Here is a 20,518-nt window from a genome sequence, read left to right on the forward strand (position 1 = left end):
GGAGTGCAAAGCTCAATCCAAACATCCCTGAAGCCCAGGGCAGTCCCTGAGCCTGTTCCTCCCCGCTAGCCTAAATGGCAGGCGGAGAACATCTGTCCCAGCAGTGCAGAACCCGTCCTGCCCCTCCTTGGGGACGGTCCTTTTGCTGGGCACGTTGGTTCCCCTCCCCTCGGTCTGGCTGTGTCCTACCCACCTCTGTTTCCGCTGCTCGAGCTTCTGGGACCAGTCACTGAATCCCTCATCCTCCTCCAGCTCTGAAGTTCCGGATGGCTTAAAGTCATAGCTGAAACACAACAAGAAGGAGAATAAGGATGAGAGAGATGCAAAAAACCCTAAACCTGGCCTGAAAGAGCCCCAGCCTGATACCATCCTTCTCTCCCTTCAGTTATTGCATCTTTTTTCTTCTGACTGCTCCCAAATCCCACTTGAAGCCTTATCCTTTGTTACAGGAAAGATGCCTTTGCCACACACTCAAGGGAGTGCCCTTGTACAAAGGGGGTCTCTTGGGGAATCGCTGCGAGATGGAGAGGAAGAAGGAGCAGCTCTGTGTCTCCAGAAGGAGCACCCTGCTGCCTGCCTGGTCTCTGTGTCCGCACACAGGCAAGCAAAAGACAAGCAGCACATCAAAACCAAAAAGCCCACGGTATTCTTCTGCACCAGAGCTGGCTCTAGCTTGTTTGTACCACAGGTGTTTCAAACTCAGTTGCTGCTTGTCCTACGTTGGTACGCAGCTCCATTTCCTTTCTTTTTTTAATAAGATTGTAAGCAATTTCTTTTCTAAGAAATCAGCAGGAGTCAGCCTGAACAGATCACTGGATGAGGAAGGCATGAAGACCCAAAGATTAGGACACTGGCTCAAGTTCTGGGTTGGATCCTCACGTTGCCCTACAGCTTTGAGCCAGTCACATGCACTTGCATGACTCTGGCTCCCTTCCTGTGAACACCTTACTGCTGTACGGAGCCACAGCCCTCCCGGGGCGCACAGCTGCCAGCAGCACACGCGGGCTGGCCGTGCACGGGGATTGTTGCGTTGTTTCCTATGTCTTTCCTTGTGTTCACAAGGAGAATTGCCTCCTGGCCGGAGGTCCTAGGTGGGCAGCCACATTGCAAGCATTGGCCTGAGGAGCTGGCTTCACAGATGTTTTTGGGATGCAAGGCAGTCACATCGTCTGGGAATGGGAATTAGGATGTGGGACCCACAGATTAGTTTAAAACTCAGGGATTCAAAATACGTAATAAATGTGTGTGAGTCTTTTCTTTGCCTTTCTGGGCTCTTAGGTGGTATCAGGGGATGCTTAGCCTCCTCCGTCACCCTGGTGGCTTGAAATATGGGGCATTTCTCTGAGATTCGTGAGTCTCATATTGAACTGACTGCAGGAGCTGAGGGTTTACGAAAAACACGTGCCCTCGCCAGGCTCACCAGGGAGGGTAGCAGGGGGTGCGCACCAAAAACAACTGCTTAGGCACAAGTTTGAGGACAGCCCAGCTCCTGCTGTGCTTCAGCATCCCCTTAGACTGCTGAGCACGATACCGTGTTGGTCTAGGACATCACAGCCCAGGCTGGGTTATTTTCTGCTGCGTGTGTAGCAGTGGCTCGTGAATGCCCCAGGACAACACTCAGGAAATTTGATGCAGAGCCAGGACAGGACCACAGATGTTCTGAGTCCCAGGTCAGGGCTTCAGGCAAGCTGCAGTGTTGATGATGCCCAAGGCAGAATTGCTCTGGTATTTGTGGCCCTGGCCACAAACATGTGCTCAGGCTATCCGAAAAGCTCCCAGGGAGCAAGGGAGACCGGCCAAATGCTGTTTGAAAACTGGTCACTTCCCTGTGCCCTCTGCAAACCCAGCCCCAGGGGAAGCACCAAGGCAGCACAGCCCCATCAGCACCACCTAAGCTGATGTCTTGGTTGCTGCTTGTCCTACATTGGTACGCAGCCCCATTGGTTCCCAAGGCTGTGCATGTCTTTTCTGCAAACCCACTATTTTGGGGTTATTTCTCTTTTTTTTTTTAGTGGGGGAAGGGAGGAGAGGAGCTTTGCTCTGTCCCTTTGGTGCAAGGAAATGCCAAAAGCGGGTTTTCACAGACAGGAGTGACATGGATGGGATGAGTCCCAGCGCGGGAAGAGCCAAGGGAAGGAGGGGGCAGTGTTTACACGAGGCAGTGAAGATTTTCAGAAGATTAATAGCCAGGGCTGACCCCAGCTGCATGAGCAAGCCCAGGTGGCTGTCAGCAGCTGCAGAAGAAACCAGGGGATGGCCAGAGAAGAAACATCCTTCCCAGTGAAGCCTGGCCCAGCAAGCTCAAGCATCACAGAGCAGGGAGCAAAACCCCTCATTTTAGGAGTTGTTCTTGTCATTGCCCCCTTCACAGATGTTTAAGCACTCAATTAAATTTGGGCACTGCCAAGGGTCCTGTGGGGTCAGCAGCGTGTCTGTGCCTGTGCCTACAGGACCGGAGCCTGCAAGCTGTGTTACGGGGGCTGCTGCACGCTGCTCTGTGCCTGAGGCTGCTCACAGCATCTCCCGGTAAAGCAGAGACCAGAGATCTTGTCAGCCATTTTAAAGACTTTTGAGAATTATTTTCCAGCCCCCGTGTGAAGGGGGGTTCGGAAAAGCTAACAATTATTATTACTTTCCAGATCTTCTGTTTGCTTTTAGGGCAGACTGCAGTAGGTTTGTCTGCAGAATATCACTGGGTATATTTCCACAAAAGATTTTGACGCTTCTTTGCAATGCTTTTAGATGGAAAAAAAAAAAAAAAAAAAAGTCCTGAATAATTTTGAAAGTATCTGGGAAAAAAGATGATCTCTTCATGGAAAAAAATAGGTTTTTGTAAATAGCTTTTGCTATTTTTCCAGTAAAATGAAGCTGCTGCTTCTCTCTGACTGTAATCCCAAATCCTGCCGCCACTTTTCCATTGTGTTTAATATATTTAGAAATAAGTTGAACACATAAATAGTGAGAAGACTGGGGTCTTTAAGACAGAGTTTGGCAACTCAGAGTGCAGACTGGTTTTTGTGCCAGCCCCAATGCTGCACAGCACCTGGGCTGCTGAATTGTGGACACAGGGCGGCTGTGGTGGGATGCTGTGGATCTGACTGGTCATCCTATCCCTTCTCCAGGGGTTTCCTCTCTGACAGCAGATAGCTCAGCATCTCCATAAATGCCTCCTGAGCCATTTCCATTTAGGAGTTGCCCCATTAAAGCATCAAGTTAACTTTAACCCTTGGAGCTGTGAACTGCACCAGCTCAGGAGCTGCTCCATGCTCCCCACCACCAGGGCAGCATCCTCCACGGGAGGAGTGGGGAGCCTGGCCAGGAGAGGTGATCGCTCGCTTGGCCGCCAGCGCCATGACCTGCCCAGAGTTGTGTATCACATCCTCAGGCACGTGTCTGTCTTCGTACTTATCAGGAACTTCCATTAGTTTCGGTGTAGGATGATTCACAAGCTGAAATTTAACTAGGCACTGAAATCCCTGGTGATGGGGACTCCCTGCCTGAGCTCAGCCTTACCCAAGCTGTCCTAGTTTAAACTCTCAGGGCAGTAAAACACCCAGCCTCTAGCCAAAAAAAAGACGAAAGCAGAGATTCTGACTTTTTCTGCCCAAACTAGAAACACACTATTTGTTAGTCTGGGCTAAATCCCCCAACCCAAACCTATTAAGAAACTTCCCCGTCTCCCCAAACCACCCTGAACAACAGAGACACCCGCTCCCTGGATGCGGGAGGGTTTTGCTGCAAGGAGAGAGCATGTCACTGAAAGATTTATCCACAGGTATTTCTTACTGATTTTCCTGTGCTGGACCCGCACTCTCTGAGCAGGAGCCAGTGCCATTCAAGCCCTCTTCTGCCTGGGACCTCAGCTGCTTCTCCCGCTCCCGCCGCCGCCGCTCTCTTGCTGCCTCCTCCTCGTCTTCCACGCTCCACTGCGCTGTCAGCCTGCCAAGCCAGAGGGAAAAGCCATCCTTAACACCATAAGGCAGCACCTGCAAAACCTGGTGATACCCGCCCCCGAGGTGCTGGGCTCCCCCCTGGCAAGCGAGGGGCTCCTGCAGAGGAGCACTCCCACCATGAGTGGTGGTCCTCGAAGTGGGATCCCCGCCTCCATCAGCACAGCTCCACAGCAGGACCGATCTATGTGCAAGGATAGGGTGGGACACATGGACTGGGAGAGAGGTGGAGGAGAGCCTCTCCCCCCCAAGGAAGATGTGGTGCGTATCCCCCTCCTCCCAGTCCAGGCACCTCCCCACAGGCTGGAAGCCCACTGGGACACACCATTCCCTGCAAAACAACTTTGCACCCTGGGAGGGGTGTGTAAAGGGTTTTGCAGTGCTGCAAGAAATCCCACACCTCCATCTCAAGCTTTGGCCCAGGGAGGACAAGATCTGCACCCTGGGGGTGAGTTTCCTTAAGCAGCTGAGCTGCTCCTGCCTGACCAGCAGCAGAGAGAACAGCGGTGGAGGGCAGCGGCTGTGTCCCACTCTGCCCTGCCAAGCTTTCTTCCTCCCCTGCAGAGAAGAAAAACCTGCCCTGGCTTCTCCCAGACGTCTCAGCTGCTGGATATTAACAACTCTGTCAGCAGAACGGCCTCTCACATCCCTGAGGAAGCGATAAGGCAGCTGCCACATTCCTCCTCCAGCGATAACGCTGGTCTCTGCGCAGGATTGGCTTCTGCTCCACCGCTGGCAGCACCAGCTGGGATGCAGGCAGAAAGCGACGCGCTGCAGTGGCAGGGTCACCACTAACCCAAAGGGCCTGCGATGGCAGCCAGAGCAGGGCAGGTCTGACTTGTGGTATCCGGGGCTGATGCTGGAGCAGATGCTGGGGCAGGTGTTCCCTCACCCCACTCACCCCTGGCTCAGCCAGGTCCAAACCAGACCACGAAGGCTGTTTCACCTGGCATTTGCAAGCCTATTTACAGAAATGCTCTTGTGCAAGGCACGCACACAGGAGTTGGGAAGGTGATCTCCCACCAGCAGCAGGACCCAGCCTGACCCGTGTCTCCCTGCCCCATTCAGGCACACCCTGAGGACTGCAGTCCCTATAGGATGAACCTGCGCAGCAGGAGATGCGGTGCAACGTCAATTCAGACTGGGGCAAAGAGCTTCTGGAAAGCAAACGGAAAAAGAAACAAAAATGCCTTAGTTGAGGCTTGTTTCAGCCCAGTTTGAGTGCAGGAGGGGCAGGTTTCAGCTGCCCCAGAAGTGCCACTCTGCCAGACTGCCCAGCTTTGCCCACAGCCTGGATTATGAACTATGCGAGAAGACCTCGCTAAGATGCTGTTTTCATTTGAGGTTCAGGACAGATACCTCTCTCTTTCAGCAAAGGAAAGGAAAAAAAAAAAAAAAAGGGATTAATTGAGATGTTTTGTTCAACAAAAATTTGGCTTTTCTAATTACATTATGAACCTTGTCAACCTTTCCAGGGGAGACTCGCTTAGAGTCTATTTTACTCTGTGGCACCAGCAGGACCGCCGAGCTTAGCCCCAGTAGCATCCCTTCACAGAGTGGTCCCACCGCCACCCAGGCAGGAAGCTGGGAGTGACCCCTCATCCCTGCCCTCCCAAACTCCCATCTCCCCTGAGGCAGCAGAGCCGGGATGCGGAGCCAGATGGAGACAGGTCACCCATCCCCACTGAGCCCACAGGGGAGCAGGGAATGAAGCAGATCCCGGACTTGGCCAAGAGACCGCTCTGCCGCCACGTAATAGTTACTGCCTGCCTTATTTTGGGTGGGGTCTGTTTGCATCGGCAAATTCAGCTGCCCTTTCCCCTTCTTCCCCCTCGTTGCCCCTTGCCACCTTGCTCTCCATGAGGAACAAAGCGGACCCGGACCAGAGCCCGGGCTCCCCTCCTCCCTTCCCTACTCGTCCCACACTCCTATTTATTGTTTTCCCCCAAGTTCCCATAGAAACCCTTGTCTGTGGGCCTGGCAGGAAGCCACCGTGTTGTTGTGTTGGGTTTTTTTTAATATATAAATGAAGTCATTCATTAAACTCTGCCATGATCTCCCTCCCTTGTGCGACAGCTCCAGATAGTCTCTGATTCAGAAAGCCTCTTAACCCCTGCTCGCCCAGATCGCCCCAGTTATGAGAAGCAAGGTCCACATCTATGCCAGAACAAATTAGATTTCAATTTAACCCTTCCCCAGCTCCTCCAGCTCCTCGGGAAGCCACTGCAGAGGCAGCGTGGCACCAAGCCCCCGTCTTGGCTGGGGTACCTGGGGGAGTCCAGAGGGGGGTCCCCTCCAAACCACATGAGCTTTCCACAGCGCGAGAGCAACGTTGGTTGGCAGCCCTCTCCCTTTCCCAGTTGAATGTGACTAACTCTCTCCCCATGACCTCACCGGCTCGCTATTCTGTCCCTGCGTCCTCCGAATGGGCTGAGGATAGTGCTGGGGGCAACTGTTTTGGGGAGAAGGATTTTTCTGCAAAAGCAGGGAAATATCTTTCCCAGCTCCTTTTGCCGCAGAGCAAATTAGCCTCTGAGTTGCCTGTCACCGCACTGGGTTGTGGCTCAGACACACTGAGCATTGCAGCAGGGCTGCAATGCTGGGAGGTCCATACCTGCCCCTCTCAGGAATAAGGGCTGTGGATAAAGCCCCCACTGAGGCCCTGCTCACTCTGGGTTCAGAAATATCACCACCCTCCAGCAAACATCTAAACACAGTTTATTAGCGGATTCAGAGCTCTCTCTCATATTCAAACAAACTGGCAGCAGAGCAAGGTTTAATAAGTGATGCTTTGGGGTTCAGTGGTCACATTGACAAGCAGAGGGAAAAGGACGATTCCTTTTCGACTGACCTAGCAGCACAAATATTTGTCTTCAGTGAAAAACAAACAAAAAAACCCCAAACAAATGAGAAACTAAACCTTGCCAAAATCCTTGAGTTTGGGTCAGCTACAAGGGTTTGTTGGACCGCAAACCGAATGTGCCATTTTATTTTGGACAAGCCCAAGCCTTCATCAGTGTGAGGAGGGGGTCAGCTGGTAAACTGCCTTTCAAAGCAAAAAGGTGGAAAGATTTAATTTCCAAATGGTTCTGTTTTCTAAGAAGGGGCCATGGTCTCCCATTTGCTCTAATTGCTCGCAATCACATTCAGTAAGTCAACGTGCTCAGCCCACAGCAGTATTGCACAACCATCTTTCCCGTTTCTAGAAATAATTACCCAGCGCTTCAGGATCAGGCTGATCCTCTACCTTCACCTCCAGCCAGCACTTTCCCAGGTCGGTCCTAGGCTAGGGAAGTTTTAGGAAGAAGCAGGCTCATAGCTGCTGGTTGGACTGAGAGCTCCCCACTTCATTTCACCCAACACAGGACAGGGAAATGGAAAGCAAGAAGACTTGAAGCTTGAAGACTTGCAAGATGAGCTACAGTGTGCTACACTCCTGCACCCAGTCACCTGCCTGGATGGAGGGGTTTTCCTGCAAGGAGAAAGGAAATTCACCCCCCCACACAAACATTAGGTGGACTGAAGAAGCAAGGGAGGATGGAGAGACTGCTCTGCTCCCCCGGCAGCCAGGAGCTGTGGGCAAGGCTTGCTCTGGCAAAACCTCATCACAGGGCCAGGTCATTTCTCTTATGCAATCCTTACATGTTTGCCAACAGCTTTTGGAGGCCTTGGTTTGGGGCGAAACACTCTTAGTAGAAGGGGTTTATCTCTTCCTGAGGAGATCCTGCAAGTCTAGGGAAGGGCTGAAAGCACCTCCGTTCAGCTTTGGCCATGGGGCCACAGCTTGCCAAGCGTCTGGGATGCTCAGACTTCTGCTCTGACAGGGGCTGGCTGCCCATTTCAGATCCAGCTCTTGACTTCACCTCCCTCCGGACCCCCAGCCAAGGGAGGAGTTTTATTTCCATTTGCCCTACAAAACACCTCCTCCTCCCACAGAACGATACAGCCTGCACCGTTTCACATGGCCACGAACGCCCGCTCCAGACAAGCCAGCATTGCTCGAAAGGTCACGTTTCCTTTGGGCAATTCCTCACCGGCACTTGAGGAGATTATAATATTCAGGCGAGGGAAATTTCTGGCACCAGATGAGCTGCATTTAAGGAAAATGCTGCAGACTCAAGGAGTCTTTTGCACGGCCGACGGCTCAAAGGAAGCTTTGCTGGCCCAAACCCAACCTTCAGCACTAAAGTTAATTCCAGAAAGGAAAATGAAATGCCTCCCAGAGGCTTTGGACTTTGCAGACTTGCGCCAGAAAAACCCAGGAACCCTCTACCAGTGCATTGGACATTCCTGTCTCCTGAGCTCACTGGGGCATCAGGCCAGGATGGTGTTGACTTTGGTTGCTGCCTGTGTCGGGTAGGCTGCCCCCTCAGAGCCAGGGTTCACAGGGGAACAGGTTTGGGGAACAGACCCATGCTCAACCCCTAGCATGAAGGCTGCTGTTTCCCAGAGGGCATATAGCCCGTTGACCCCATGCAAATCCTATTGCCATCAAGGGTAAAGCTCCCATCACCTGCAAAAAGCAAGAGTGTCTACCATCGCTGAAAATATCACCCACAGAAGATAGGGCTGCATGAACTAGAGAGGAACTGGGAAGGGTACCCTGCATTCCCCAGCAGCCATCCCGTTGGCCTCTCTGTTGAGGTTAGGGAAAAGGGAGATGCCAAAAACCTGTGCAAGGGACCTTCCCCTTCCCACGTAATCCATCGCAGCCTTGCCACGGTGCCAGATGCAATATCGGTGCCCTGCTGCCCATCAGGGAGAGAGATCCCTCAGCATGCTCAGGGCAACGTTCTCTCACTGACATCCAGCAACCAGCTACCAAAGTTGGCTAAGCAACATAAACCAAAATATGACCTAGGACTGTCAACAAGTTCATCCTGCTGCCAAGCAAAGCTGCCAGGCTTTATTTCATATTGCATTTATCACCCATTTATAAAGGGCCCAGACATGATTGGCAGGGGTGCTGGGATGTGCAGCTCACCCCATCACATGAAATAGAAGAGGACAACCTCAAAAGGCTTCAACAGAGCAACTCCCTCACCCATTTGACCTTCCACCAACAAATTAATCACTTATTAATCTCTTGTAAACGGCATATAATGGATCTGTGTGACTGAGTCAAGTATGCTGAAATAGCCAGATAATGCCTTCACTCACGTCATTCAGGACAACTGGCATCAGGCCACTGCAGAAGTCATGGCTGAGGACATTTGCATGCCACGCACTGTCATGCTGCCATGGCTGTTTCTCTCCATCCCTGGAAACCACGTATGACCTGGCTCAAATCAGTGTCCCAAGGGATGCCGCACACTGTGGGCACCAGTGTTAGGCATCAGAGAGTTCAGCATCTCAGCCCTTTCCAAAGATCCCTCTAAGACCCAGGTTTACCTCCACGTATCAAGACACCTTCAGAAACCTGAATATAGGGAATGGAGCAGAAGTCCAGCTGGCATCCCAACCCCCTGATTACCGCTCTGCCAACAGGCTGCTGCTGAATGCCAGCAACCATGGCTGTTGACACTAGCGACATGGGCTGGCAAAGCGTCTACAGTACGGCCATCACCGAGTCAGACAGCAGGCAACAGTTACGCTTCTTGATGGATGGGTTCCTGTGACTTAGGAGAAACGCGGCTTGATAGCAAAGACTACAGTTGGGTAATCATCCCACTGGATAAGGAAGGGGGTGTGGATAGCGGTACGATACAGGGAGACTGGGAAAAGAAATAAAATCAAAAACTATTATGTCACAGCCTGGAGTTTATTGCAGCCTCGTCTCGGGGGATATGGTTATCCTAGCTCTGAAAGATCGGCTTGTCAGTCAAAGGCAGCCAGAGATGCTGCACAATCCTCTCCCTCCCATACATTCATGTAATTCCTCAGCTGCATTGCTCCGTTCAGAGTCCAGGCTACAGAGTTTGAACAAGAAGGGGGGCAGGGGGGAGAGGAAAAAAATGTGTATATATGCTTCACCCTCAGCCTTTTTCTCATACCAAGCTTCCCCACCCCACCCGTAGCTGCGCCATCTCAGCCACGTCTCCCTGTTCCTCCTATAAATTACAGCTCGCCTTCAAGATGCAAACAGCAGGGTAGAGCTGCTTCACACCCAGGGGCGGCCTCAGAGCCCGTCCCCACCAACCCGCTGGAGGGGGTGCAGAAAGGCATCACGCATGGGGCAATGAGGACACGCCAAGGCATCTGAACAGAATATGATACGGCCCAAACTTTCATTGAGCAGAAATGGAAGAAAAACCACATGCAGCACAGCAGAGACCTATCTTCCCCTTAAAAATAAAAGTAACTCTTCTTTTTTGAATGAATCTTGGGTTTTCTCTACAAAAGCACGTCCCATTTCTGCCCAAAGAAGGATGTGCAGCTGTACAGCCATGCATCCACATGTGCCAGGTATAAAACTCTGCCTGGTTTAGCCTTCATTCTATTCCCTGAAAAGATTGACCTGTCACTGTGGTGTGACGGGCAGGGAAAGCCCGAAGCTGGTAATTTACAGCTTCCACAAGCAAAACGAGAGACATTTGAGAAAGCTGGTGGCAAATGGCAGGAGCAGACCTCAGAGGAGGGACATGGGCAGGACCAGTCCTTCAGCATGAGCCTCGTCTGTCCCCTCCTGCCTCTCACAGGACAGCGGCTCCAGAAAGGCACATGGGATGGTCTGCACTTCCAGATGCCATGGGTGATGCACAGGCCACTCATAGAGGCACAAGGCAGCCGATGGGAACGACTGCTTCTTTTTATTATTATTGGTTTTAATAATGGCAGACAGAATCCCAATGAATCCCTTGCAAGATGATGGATTGCACCCCCAGGACCATGGGTCCTTAGCACACAGATAGGCTGGTGCAGTAATGTATTAACATCACCGGTCAGGAATTTGGCGGGAGGGAGGAAAAGGCTGGAATTCGAGCCCTCCCCGTGCTCCATGGTATTCAGTAGGTGTGAGAAATTGGTGCCGTGTACGACCTCAAGCCACGGCCCTTTCTCACGATATCTCCATCTCAGCCCTAAGGTTCAAGAAATCGGAGTTTTTTTCTAAAGAGCAGGAAGTCTGGTCTCTGTTTTTGCAAAGGAGAAGCATGCCAGAGGAGAAAATAAGACTTGTCAGAGAGGTTTGGACTGGCTTACCCAACTTTTGTATTTTATTTTTCCCCTCTCTCAGAGGGAAGCAAGCCTTCGTAGCTTCCCTGCCTTGGCCACAGTCAGCCAGCATCCTCTTCAATACACTCAGGCTGGAAAACAAGTCTGAGCCTAGGGAGGCAAGCAATACCCTTACCCCGGCTTCAAGCCCCGGATTAAGAGTGAGATTTGTACCACGCATGCTGCTTTTTATAGCACCACTGGCTTGGCCACGAGTCCTTCATTCTGCAGCCCTCAGGGCAACACAGTCCCCCCAACCCCTGCAGCCCCCGGCAGCAGGAGGGAGTTTGCTACCCGTGCACTGGCCGGAGGCAGCAGGGAGGCCGTGGGAATGTGCTGCTCCGCTCCCTGGGAGAGTTGAGGCTCTCTTCGTTTATGGCCATTGCTGATGAGTTGTGCTGCAACAGGAACTGGAGTCAGCAGCAAGCCCTCGGTCCCTGCTGCGCTAAGGCAGCATGTGTTCATGAGAAAAACCAGTCTTTGCCCCAAAATACTGATTGCAACTCCCATGCAATTGAACGAGTGAAGTCATAGTAATGGTGGGAGAAGGAAAAAAAAAAAAAGAGTCTGGAAGCTGAAAATTTGTTCTCACACACTATCCCAGCTGCAAAGCCTCAGACCCCAGTGTCCCCATCCAGTGCCCTTTCCAGCTGAACCATGCTCAGACATGTGCGGTGGTCCTTATCCACCTCACCAGAGGATGTGGATAACCTGCAGCTGCAGCCCCGAGGGGCTCAGAGGCTCACTACAGTTCCCCAAAATTTCCATGGGCTCAAGTTCAGGCCCTAAATATCCAATTGCTTGAGAGCAGGTAGAAGTCTGAGACAAGCAAGTCTAAAAGCAAACAAAAACCATCAGCTGGCTTCTGGGAAAAGTCAATGGTAGGCGGAGTGCTCCTGATGACACAAGCCCCAGGGCTGGGAAAATCTGGGAATGGATCCACAGGGTACTCAGAGGGGATGGATGAGCTGCTGCCACTGGAGAGAGAAGGATGAGCTGCCCTCCTTGGGGTGAAAGCAGAGGGAGGGCATCCCACAAAGCACCCAGGGATGGGGTGCCCACCATGAACCAGCTTGGCTCCTTACCCCCACCCTGCCCCAGGGCTCAGCTGGGCTGCAAAGCCCCGGGTCCCTCCTGGCTTGCAAAATACTCTGACATCACTTTGCAAGCAGCTGGCATCACGAGCAGCCCTAGGATGTGGAAAGCCCCCAGGGCATGCCCCGCTGCTAAGCAATCAGTCTGGCCCAAAGGGCTCTCCTGGCTGCTCCTCCCCACCAGCAGCATCTGGTTGCCTCTCCTTTCCCATCCACGCTCCGCTTGTGGGGCTCGCAAAGGTCCCATCAGCTCTGCCCTGGCCCCAGCAATGGGACACAGAGGGATAAAAAAAAAGGCCACTGATCAAAACATCAAAATAGGGAGGATTTGGGAAGGGGAGCACTGTGGTGGGTAAGCCCTGCAGGGACCATAGGCTCCTTGTGAAAGGTTGAGGCAGCATTACAAATTGCACTGATGAAGGCCCTGTCCCCCGCCACTGTCCCCATGCCAGCATCCCTCCCTCCTCTCCCCACACAGCAGCACTGCTACTGGCTCATTCCTGCACGTTCATTTTCCCTGTCTCCCCCTAAAGAGCTGCCCCACTTCATGGCAAGCTTTCCTCGCTTCCCGTACCTATCCACAACCTGGGCAGGTGGAGTAAAGAGATGCTGCAATAGCCCTCAGAGGCAGTAACTGCTACCTCTCAGGCAACAAACCATGCCCAGACCATGTCCTGGCACCCTCCAAAAAAATGTCCTGCCCCTTCAAAGCGCCATCCAGCCCTCCCAGGTGCTTCAATCTTCTTGTTCCCAGCTCAGTGCTCAGGAGGTCAAGACAGAAATACTGGAGTAGCATCTTCCCTGCTGAGACACATCCTGGCAAGCTCCAGGAAACATCGCATGCAGGCGGAAAGGAAGGCATCCCACGGAGGTGGGCAAAGCCCCCGGATCCCCATCAAACTAAATATTACAGTCATGACACACACCAAAATTCAAGGAGTTCAGGGAATTTTAAAGCTACCCCTAATGCTGGGGGACTCTGAGCATCGCCAGGACGTTGCTCAACGATGCAGCAGCACATTGCAGGGAGAAAGAAGGGACTGTGCAGCTGCCTTGTGGGCACCAGGATCACGAGTGCTGGCATCGGCTGGAGGCAGAAAGCATCTCATCATGTATGGCGGGCCAAAACACAGGGGCGTGCAAGCATGACTGCAGATCTCAGTTTGGCTTCCCATGTTAATGACTCCACAGAAGATAAAGAAGCAGAAGTCCCATCCTACAGAGGAAATAATTAGGTTTATCACCCAATCTAATTTTCTGACTTGTTTTCTTCCCCTGAGCTTTTTCATCCTCAAGATTCAGTCCCCCTCCCCTATAGCATTATTTGTGCTACAGACTCTGCGGCATTGCAAAAACATGTAATTATAGACACTCATTTATTTGTTGCCTGTGCAGCAGCCATGCTTTGGAGACCCTGTTCTGGGCCAGGTCCCCCGTTGTACTAGGAAATGTGCAAGCAGTGTGCAAGAAAACTGTCCTTTCTCCCCAAGAATAGATCACAGCTCACTTCCTAATGACACCCAGGATTCACCCACATGCTGGATAAAAACCAAGCCAGCTGAGAGGAGAGCGGCAGCTCTTCTAACGCACATCCATCCCTACTCACACTTCACCCCACAGCTGCACACCCCAGGCAGGCACCAACAGCCCGGCTATGGGGAGGCGACCGCAGCAAGCCACCGCAGCACTTAGTGGGAGCGGTGTCAACTGAGAGGCCCGATAATCCAGTTTTGAGGAGTGGCACGGCTGATTTACAGAGAGGCTGATTTGTAGGTTAATTAAACAGCCATATTCTTTTGTGAAACACTTGAGGCTCGATAGAGGGAGAGTAAAATTCCAGCAGGAGCAGATAATGAACTGAATGAATCGACATGACAGGCGCTGGATCCCTATCTTATTTATAGGAATTCATTAGAAGGATAAGGAAAAATAGACCGCGATAACAAGATCAAGTAAGTCGTGTTTGGAGAGGACTTTAAAAAATACAAAGTCTTGCAGGCGTGTGAGGGATTACCGCTGTCAACATGCTACAAAGGGAAAAATCTTTCCACAGGAATATCCCGATAGAGAGACTGTGCCGGACGAGGGGAGTGCCCGGGCACACGGGGCAAAGGAGGGGAGGTAGATAACCCTGCAATTGCCCATTCTTCCCTATGCCTTTCCCAGGTAATTACTCAGCCACTCCTGCTCTGCCATCCAACGCATAACCCTGGGCTCTTTTCAGCCTCCAGCCTTTCAGATGTAAATGGCACACTCCAGCAAAGCCGTGTCCCACTGCTGGCAGCCAGCGAGGAACAAGGAGGGCTAATCTTTCCAGCCCACCTCCAGGCCCGGAAAAGGTGAAGGATGTTTCCCAGAGTGCTGACTCAGCGCTTCAGCCTGTGGTGCCTCTGACATAGCCCGCTGCTCTAGAGCACATCAACCCACCCTGAAACCCAGCATGGGCTAAAACTGTCAGCACGGTCCGTGGAAAAGGCACATCACACAAATTTGACTCCTGGGATCGATGTTTGGGTGATGGCAGCCAGGCACTCCTGCTCCGCACGTGGGCATGGGCTACTGTGTCTGAAATGCTGGGGTTTTGTCTCAAGCACAAGGCTGGATGCTTAAGCATTGGGACTCAGTTCTTCAACCCAAAATCCACGAGGCTTTTACACTGGTTTCAGCTCAGGATCCCTTAACCCAGCTGTAGGACAGCCTGGCAAGCAGCTCCCTTGGCTGAGCGATGCTCAGAGAAGGTGATTCCCTGGTTATCCCTGCTGATGCTCTGCAGCAGGAGCAGCTGGGTAAATCTTGGCATCACACCAAAATCCCCGGTGCTTGCGAATACGGCTCTGAGCAGCCGTTTTCACTCTTGTGCTCCAGGTCACCGATGCACTTGGGCACATAAGAAGAGCCTAGGACATACACAGTGTAACTGCTCTGCCTGCAGTCACTTTGGGACAGATAAAAGTAGAGCAAGGCAATCTTGACAGCAATATATCTTCAAGCCAGAAGCCTCAAGCCATTCACTGACTGAAGAAGCTTGTGCCGGCACCCAGACTGGCGGGCTTGCAGAGCCAGCCCCATGGTCAGGCTCAGGAGGGAAACTGCTTCAGGAGAAAACACAACTGCAAAACAGGCTGTGCTGTGCACGGAGGAGATCCTGCCTATTCTCCTGTTGACTCCTGTGAGCATTAGTGGGGTTATCTGGGTATAAACCATGGATGAAATCCCTCACACATCTTCACACCCCACCTCCCTCCTCGTCTGTAAGCAGGACTGGAAAACACAGCCACAAAGCCAAACCTCAGCCAGGTTAAACGTAATAACGCTACGCAGGACAAATGTCATCCCAGAGTTCCTCTGGCAAAAGCCCCTGTGAGTCTCTAGGGCACAAAAAGTCCCTTATCCACAGCAGGAGGAACTTGGAGACACCATTAAGGACAGGAAAACACCTCTGGCTTGGGCTGTGGCAAGGACAGCTCTTTGGACACCCCTTTTCTGTGTGCCTCCCCCCATCCTGCAATATAAGTTGCCACACAGCTGTGCACAGGTGTTTCCCACCCCGATTCACTTGCCTGGCCCTCCTGAGTACCAGCTGGCCCCAAATCTGAGCCCACCCTTGCCTGCTGCACACCCACATGGAGGTTTCCATACCCCTTGCAAGCCCCTGACCAAGCCCTGTCCTGAAACAGGGATCTGTAACCAAGATCCCAGTCCCTCTGGGTTGAGACCGGAGAAAGAGCACAATGGGCCAAACAGGGGATGAACAGAGAGGAGTCAGCTCCTCCTGCCAGCTTGCCATCCCAGGGGTCCGTGCAACCAGTGGGAGCTTTTCTGCCCACTCCCCTGGGTCCAGAACAGGCCCCAGGAGAAGGTGGGAGGGACTGGATGGCTGTAGGAGCCAGTTTCCCTTCCAAGGCAAGAAACTCATTGGAGGGGTGAGGTTTAGAGGCTGCATCACCAGCCAGGGAAATCCCAAGCTGACTGGAAAACGCCTGTCCAAATAACCCTCATGCCCCCACCTTGACACCTTCTACATCCCAGCTGGACACCACCAGGCGCTGGCAAGCACAAGGGAGCCAAGAGGTGGGATGTGAGTCCAGAAGTCCCTAATTCCATCTCTCACCCATCCAGCTGCTCAATTAAATATAAAGAGGCGCGGAGTGCGTCTCTTCTGCCTGGTCAGAGCCATCAGCATGGAACGGAATAAGCTCCCCCAGCACTGGAGGCCAGAGGAGGGTCCTGGAGACCCATAGAGGAAGGCAGCATTTCCAGCCCCCACTGAAAAGCGATATTTCCAGCCCCCAGGGAAAAGCAGAGTGACCGCATGGAAGGGAATCCCAGCGCCAGCAGACAATGTAGCCGTCCTCCCTGGCTCAGCCCCGGCTGACAAACGGGAATAAACCCAACTGAACCATCCACCTCCCTGCCCTGGCAATTATACTCCAGGAGAAAGGTTCAAAGCACTATTGCTATTAATTAAATCAAAAGAGCAATGTCAGCTTGCAGCCCTGGGAGGATCTGGCCCTTCACAGATCTCTGAATTGAAAATGCACATCACAGCATGCCCAGCGTACATTTCCTAGAAAAAAGATTCCTTTTTCTAGGCAGAAGCCTCCAGCGCTCAGGGGACACAAAAAGACACATACTGAGACATCCCTCACATAGAGAGAGGGGAGGAAATCAGCCGGCTCAGGTGAGTGTCACAGTACAGTTGTGCTCAGTTATTTCAGTTGTGTGCTCCTGGAAAAGCCATCAGTAAGTTCAAATCTGCTTTTCTCATATTGCTGTTGGGGAGGAGGGGGGGTATCTATTTCCCTTCCTTCCAACGCATCGCGTCTGCTGGAGAACCGGGGTGAGGAAGAAATTCAGCTGATTTAAAGGGACACGAAGACGGTCGATCCGGAATACATTTCCTTTCTTCCCCCCGGTACCCTCCACCCGCGGGCAGCGGCGCGCCCCTGCGGGCAGCAGCCAGCCGCAGCCGGCTGGCCCGGCGGGCAGGTGGGCTCTCACCTGATGAGGTTCTGCAGGCCCTGCTTGCTGGAGTTCCTCCTCAGGATCGCGCTGGTCATGGTGGCCACGGCTGAGTGGCGGGCAGGGTCCCGGCTGCCGCCCCCTTCCCCAGCACCGCAGGCAGCTGCCCGCCCGCCTGCCCGCCCGCCCGGCGCTGCGCGCTCCCGCGTCCCCCCTCTCCGCCTTCAGGAAGTTCTGCAGCTGGTTTCCTTTTGTTTCTGCTAGCCCCCCCCTGCTCCACACCCCCGGCTTGTCTCCTCCACCTCTACCTCCTCCTCCCCCTCCGCCTCGTGGAAGTGTCACGGGAGAATCTCTCGGAGCGCAGCCGGCGGCGGGTCCCGCAGCACAAAGCCCGGCGCTCCCCACTCCCCCGCGAGGGGGGCTTCTCCCTCGTCCGCCTCTGCTTTAACCCTCTTCTCTCCCTCCTTCACCTTCTCCAGCCCCCTCCTCCTTCCCTTATTCAATCCCTCCCCCCCATATTCCCCCCACACACGTTTTTTCTACATTTACCACTGCTCTCCTCATTACACAAAGCAACTTGGGAGCAGAAACCCAGGTTGGCAACTTGCGCTCAGTGGGTTGCAAATCACTCCTGGTCCATTCACAGCAGAAGTCTTCTGCGAAGGGCTCACCTCCAAACAGTTCCCAACTGCCCGGAGGTTAAGAGCCAGACTAATGCAAGAGGGGCTTTGTGCTGGGAAGCGACACACGCACGAGAGAAGAATGTTCTCCTGGGATGGAGAAAGCAGCTGCGTTCTGGGGGAAGCCACCGGGCTGCAGCCTCCGGCAGGCAAGCAGCACGCAGCCTGCTTCTGCTCTCAAACCTCCCCCTCACCTGCTCAAGTGACCGACTCTCCCGTGCCTCAGTTTCCCCAGCCATCAAACTAGGCAAGAGCAAAAAAATCTGGCTTGCCTCCATGAAACACTGATATTTCAAGAGATTAAAGAAGTGCATGAGCGTTTGATGAAGGACTAACAACGTTGCCACCTGCTAAAACAAAATGCCTGTCTGGCATGCCTTCAGATGAGTGCTCTTCATGCTACCATGGAAGCAGTCTTGGAAAAGAAACCAGTCTTTTTTCCCTAACCTGCATCTCCTGGTCCACATGTGCTTTTTGCGGGGAAGAGATCTTCTGCTGTACGGGAGGAGTTATGATGGGACCACCCTGCTTAGATCCTCACCTTCCTTCTGCTTTCGGTCCCTCTCATCTCATTTACACGTTTCCTTTCAATCACTTCTGCAGAAGTGTTTCTTGCCGCCTGGTAAGCTGAAATGGGGAAGTTGCCCATGAAATACACCCAGAAATCTCAATAAAATGGAAGTGCATTAAAGCTAGATCAGAAGGAAGTGCCTGCCCTCCTCCCCACTGTTTCTTCATTTCAAAACACTTTATTTTTTACTGCAGATATTTACTAAGCATCCCCTAGGTGATCAGGAACAACAAAAAACCACTAAGCACAGACTTTGATGCTGGCCTCACTCTGTGGGCTGCTCAGATGCTTTCACACTGCATTTTTTTCTTTCTAAATTTGGTGAGAAGATGCAAGAGATCCACCACAAAAGGTCTCTGTTACTCAAAAAGAGCCTGTCCCAGCCCTGCAAGTACTTACAGGAGTAATTAGGTTCAAGCACGTGAACACTCCTATTGACTTCACCACAATTGCCCAGAGAGCTGAAATGAAGTATGCACCTACAGGGGTTTCTTTCTGGAGAGAATCAGTCCAAACCTGCCAGTGACTCCCATGGTCCGAGCCAGCCAAGGATGCAAGATGGAGGAGCCCCAGCAGGCAGAGACACAGCTAGCAGCCATGGGCCAGCAACAACTGGGGGCTGAATGAAATCACAGCAGCACTTTTATTTCAGGCAGAGATGCCGGGCAATCTGCAGGGAGCGGAGGAGGGGCAGGGAGGAATGCAGCCACTGTCACCAGGAGAAGGCAGGAGTTTGCTGAGTGTGGGGAGATGAAGAGGCGATGGCACACCACTACCTACTGGAGGCAAGCTCCTCTGTGTAAAGGGGCAGGGGGAGAAGCTGTTGATTCCCCCAGCAAGAGAGCCTTGCCTTGACACCAGAGATTGTCTCCTGGAGGATGCCAGTGTGAGCTCCTCCTCTTGCAAGGACTTGGCAGACTTCCACCCTAAGCCCAGGACTGACTGAGTCTCAGAGACAGTGGCCTTGGATGAATGGGGTGGATAAAAACCCTGCTGGGTGATGAAACCCAGGACCAGAGAGAGGCCGCGACATTAGGTCTTACTGGTCTAAGGTGCTAAGATCATTTGGAAACACCAGAAGTAGTGAGGAAAGGAGTCCCTACATAGCAACATGCTGAGCTCTACATTGCTCCTGGGGAGAGAAATTCCCAGTACTGAACTCTGCCTGGAAAATCCTCCTGCCTTCACGTGGTGGCTGTGCTGCTCAACCTCTGGTGAAGGTTTCCTGCCCTTCTCCCTGGCTTTCATCTTTAAGACAGACAGCAGATACAACAAAAAAACTTATCCTTCCTCCAGCACCAGCAGGGTCCTGCAGGACCACAGGGAGAGGAGAGCAGAGCAGGATCCTCTTTCTAAGCACAGCTTGCAAGGAGGAGGGAGCTGTGCACCCTCAGTGACACATTGACAGAGTCACTAACCCAGTCTCCGTGGGGCAGGGAGCATTTAAACCCACTATGTAAAAGCACAAAGGTGGGGCCTAAGGGACCACGGAGAAAGAGCAGTGCAGGAGAAATCCCACACCATCACTCTGCAGAACAGAGGCACCTTCTGTCCCCTCTCCTCCCTCACTTGCAGTTCAGCCCAGGTGCATCAGTCTGACTCATACCATGTATCCAAGAACAGTAAGGTCAGCATTGGTCCCACAGCTGCTTGTATCCTTTCACAGAAACAAACCTCCTGGTCCCACCAGGAAGCGGGTAGGAGTACAGCGGACACAGGAAGAAAAACAAAGAATTAATTCATCTGTTACTTTTTGGCACAGTTTAAGCTAGAAGAACCACCATAAATCCCTGCAGCAAAACCGCACCCTGCTACAGGAGCGGGGATACCCGGAGCACCCAGCAACATGCTGCAGGGCACCAGAGAGCTTCCCAGAACTCTTCCCAGCAGGAGGGGAAGCAGAGAAGGTGAGACACCAGGAGGGAGCGAGCCTGGCTCCACCGCTGCGGGAAGGAGGGCGGGAGTCCCAGAGACATACGGCCGCACCAGTTCCCGTTAATTACACAATCACTCTGCTATGTAGGACTAGTTGCAAAATCAGTTGGAGGCTAACACATGGTCTAGGAAAAAAAAGAAACAAAAAGAAAAAGACTCTATTCCTGCTAGCAA

General features: G+C 52.6%; 1 protein-coding gene across 2 annotated transcripts in view; it reads right to left on the bottom strand.

The window, feature by feature from the left end:
• Positions 1-20,518, bottom strand: part of LSP1 (lymphocyte specific protein 1) — a 51,192-nt gene that overhangs the window by 20,963 nt on the left and 9,711 nt on the right. Inside the window, exons 1-3 of one of the 2 annotated variants that reach the window (XM_087745771.1) lie at positions 17,198-17,384; positions 3,787-3,939; positions 194-283 (exon numbers count right to left, since the gene is read on the bottom strand). In XM_087745771.1, coding sequence (XP_087601897.1) covers positions 194-283; positions 3,787-3,939; positions 17,198-17,256 — 302 coding nt within the window. In that variant the 5' untranslated portion in view covers positions 17,257-17,384. Of the gene's footprint in view, positions 1-193; positions 284-3,786; positions 3,940-17,197; positions 17,385-20,518 lie in introns of those variants that run through there. The other variant, XM_087745770.1, reaches the window with a different exon arrangement.

Source organism: Nipponia nippon, unplaced genomic scaffold (genome assembly GCF_047370975.1).
Source record: "Nipponia nippon isolate SJK-2023a ecotype South Korea unplaced genomic scaffold, ASM4737097v1 scaffold_10, whole genome shotgun sequence".
NCBI lineage: Eukaryota > Metazoa > Chordata > Aves > Pelecaniformes > Threskiornithidae > Nipponia > Nipponia nippon.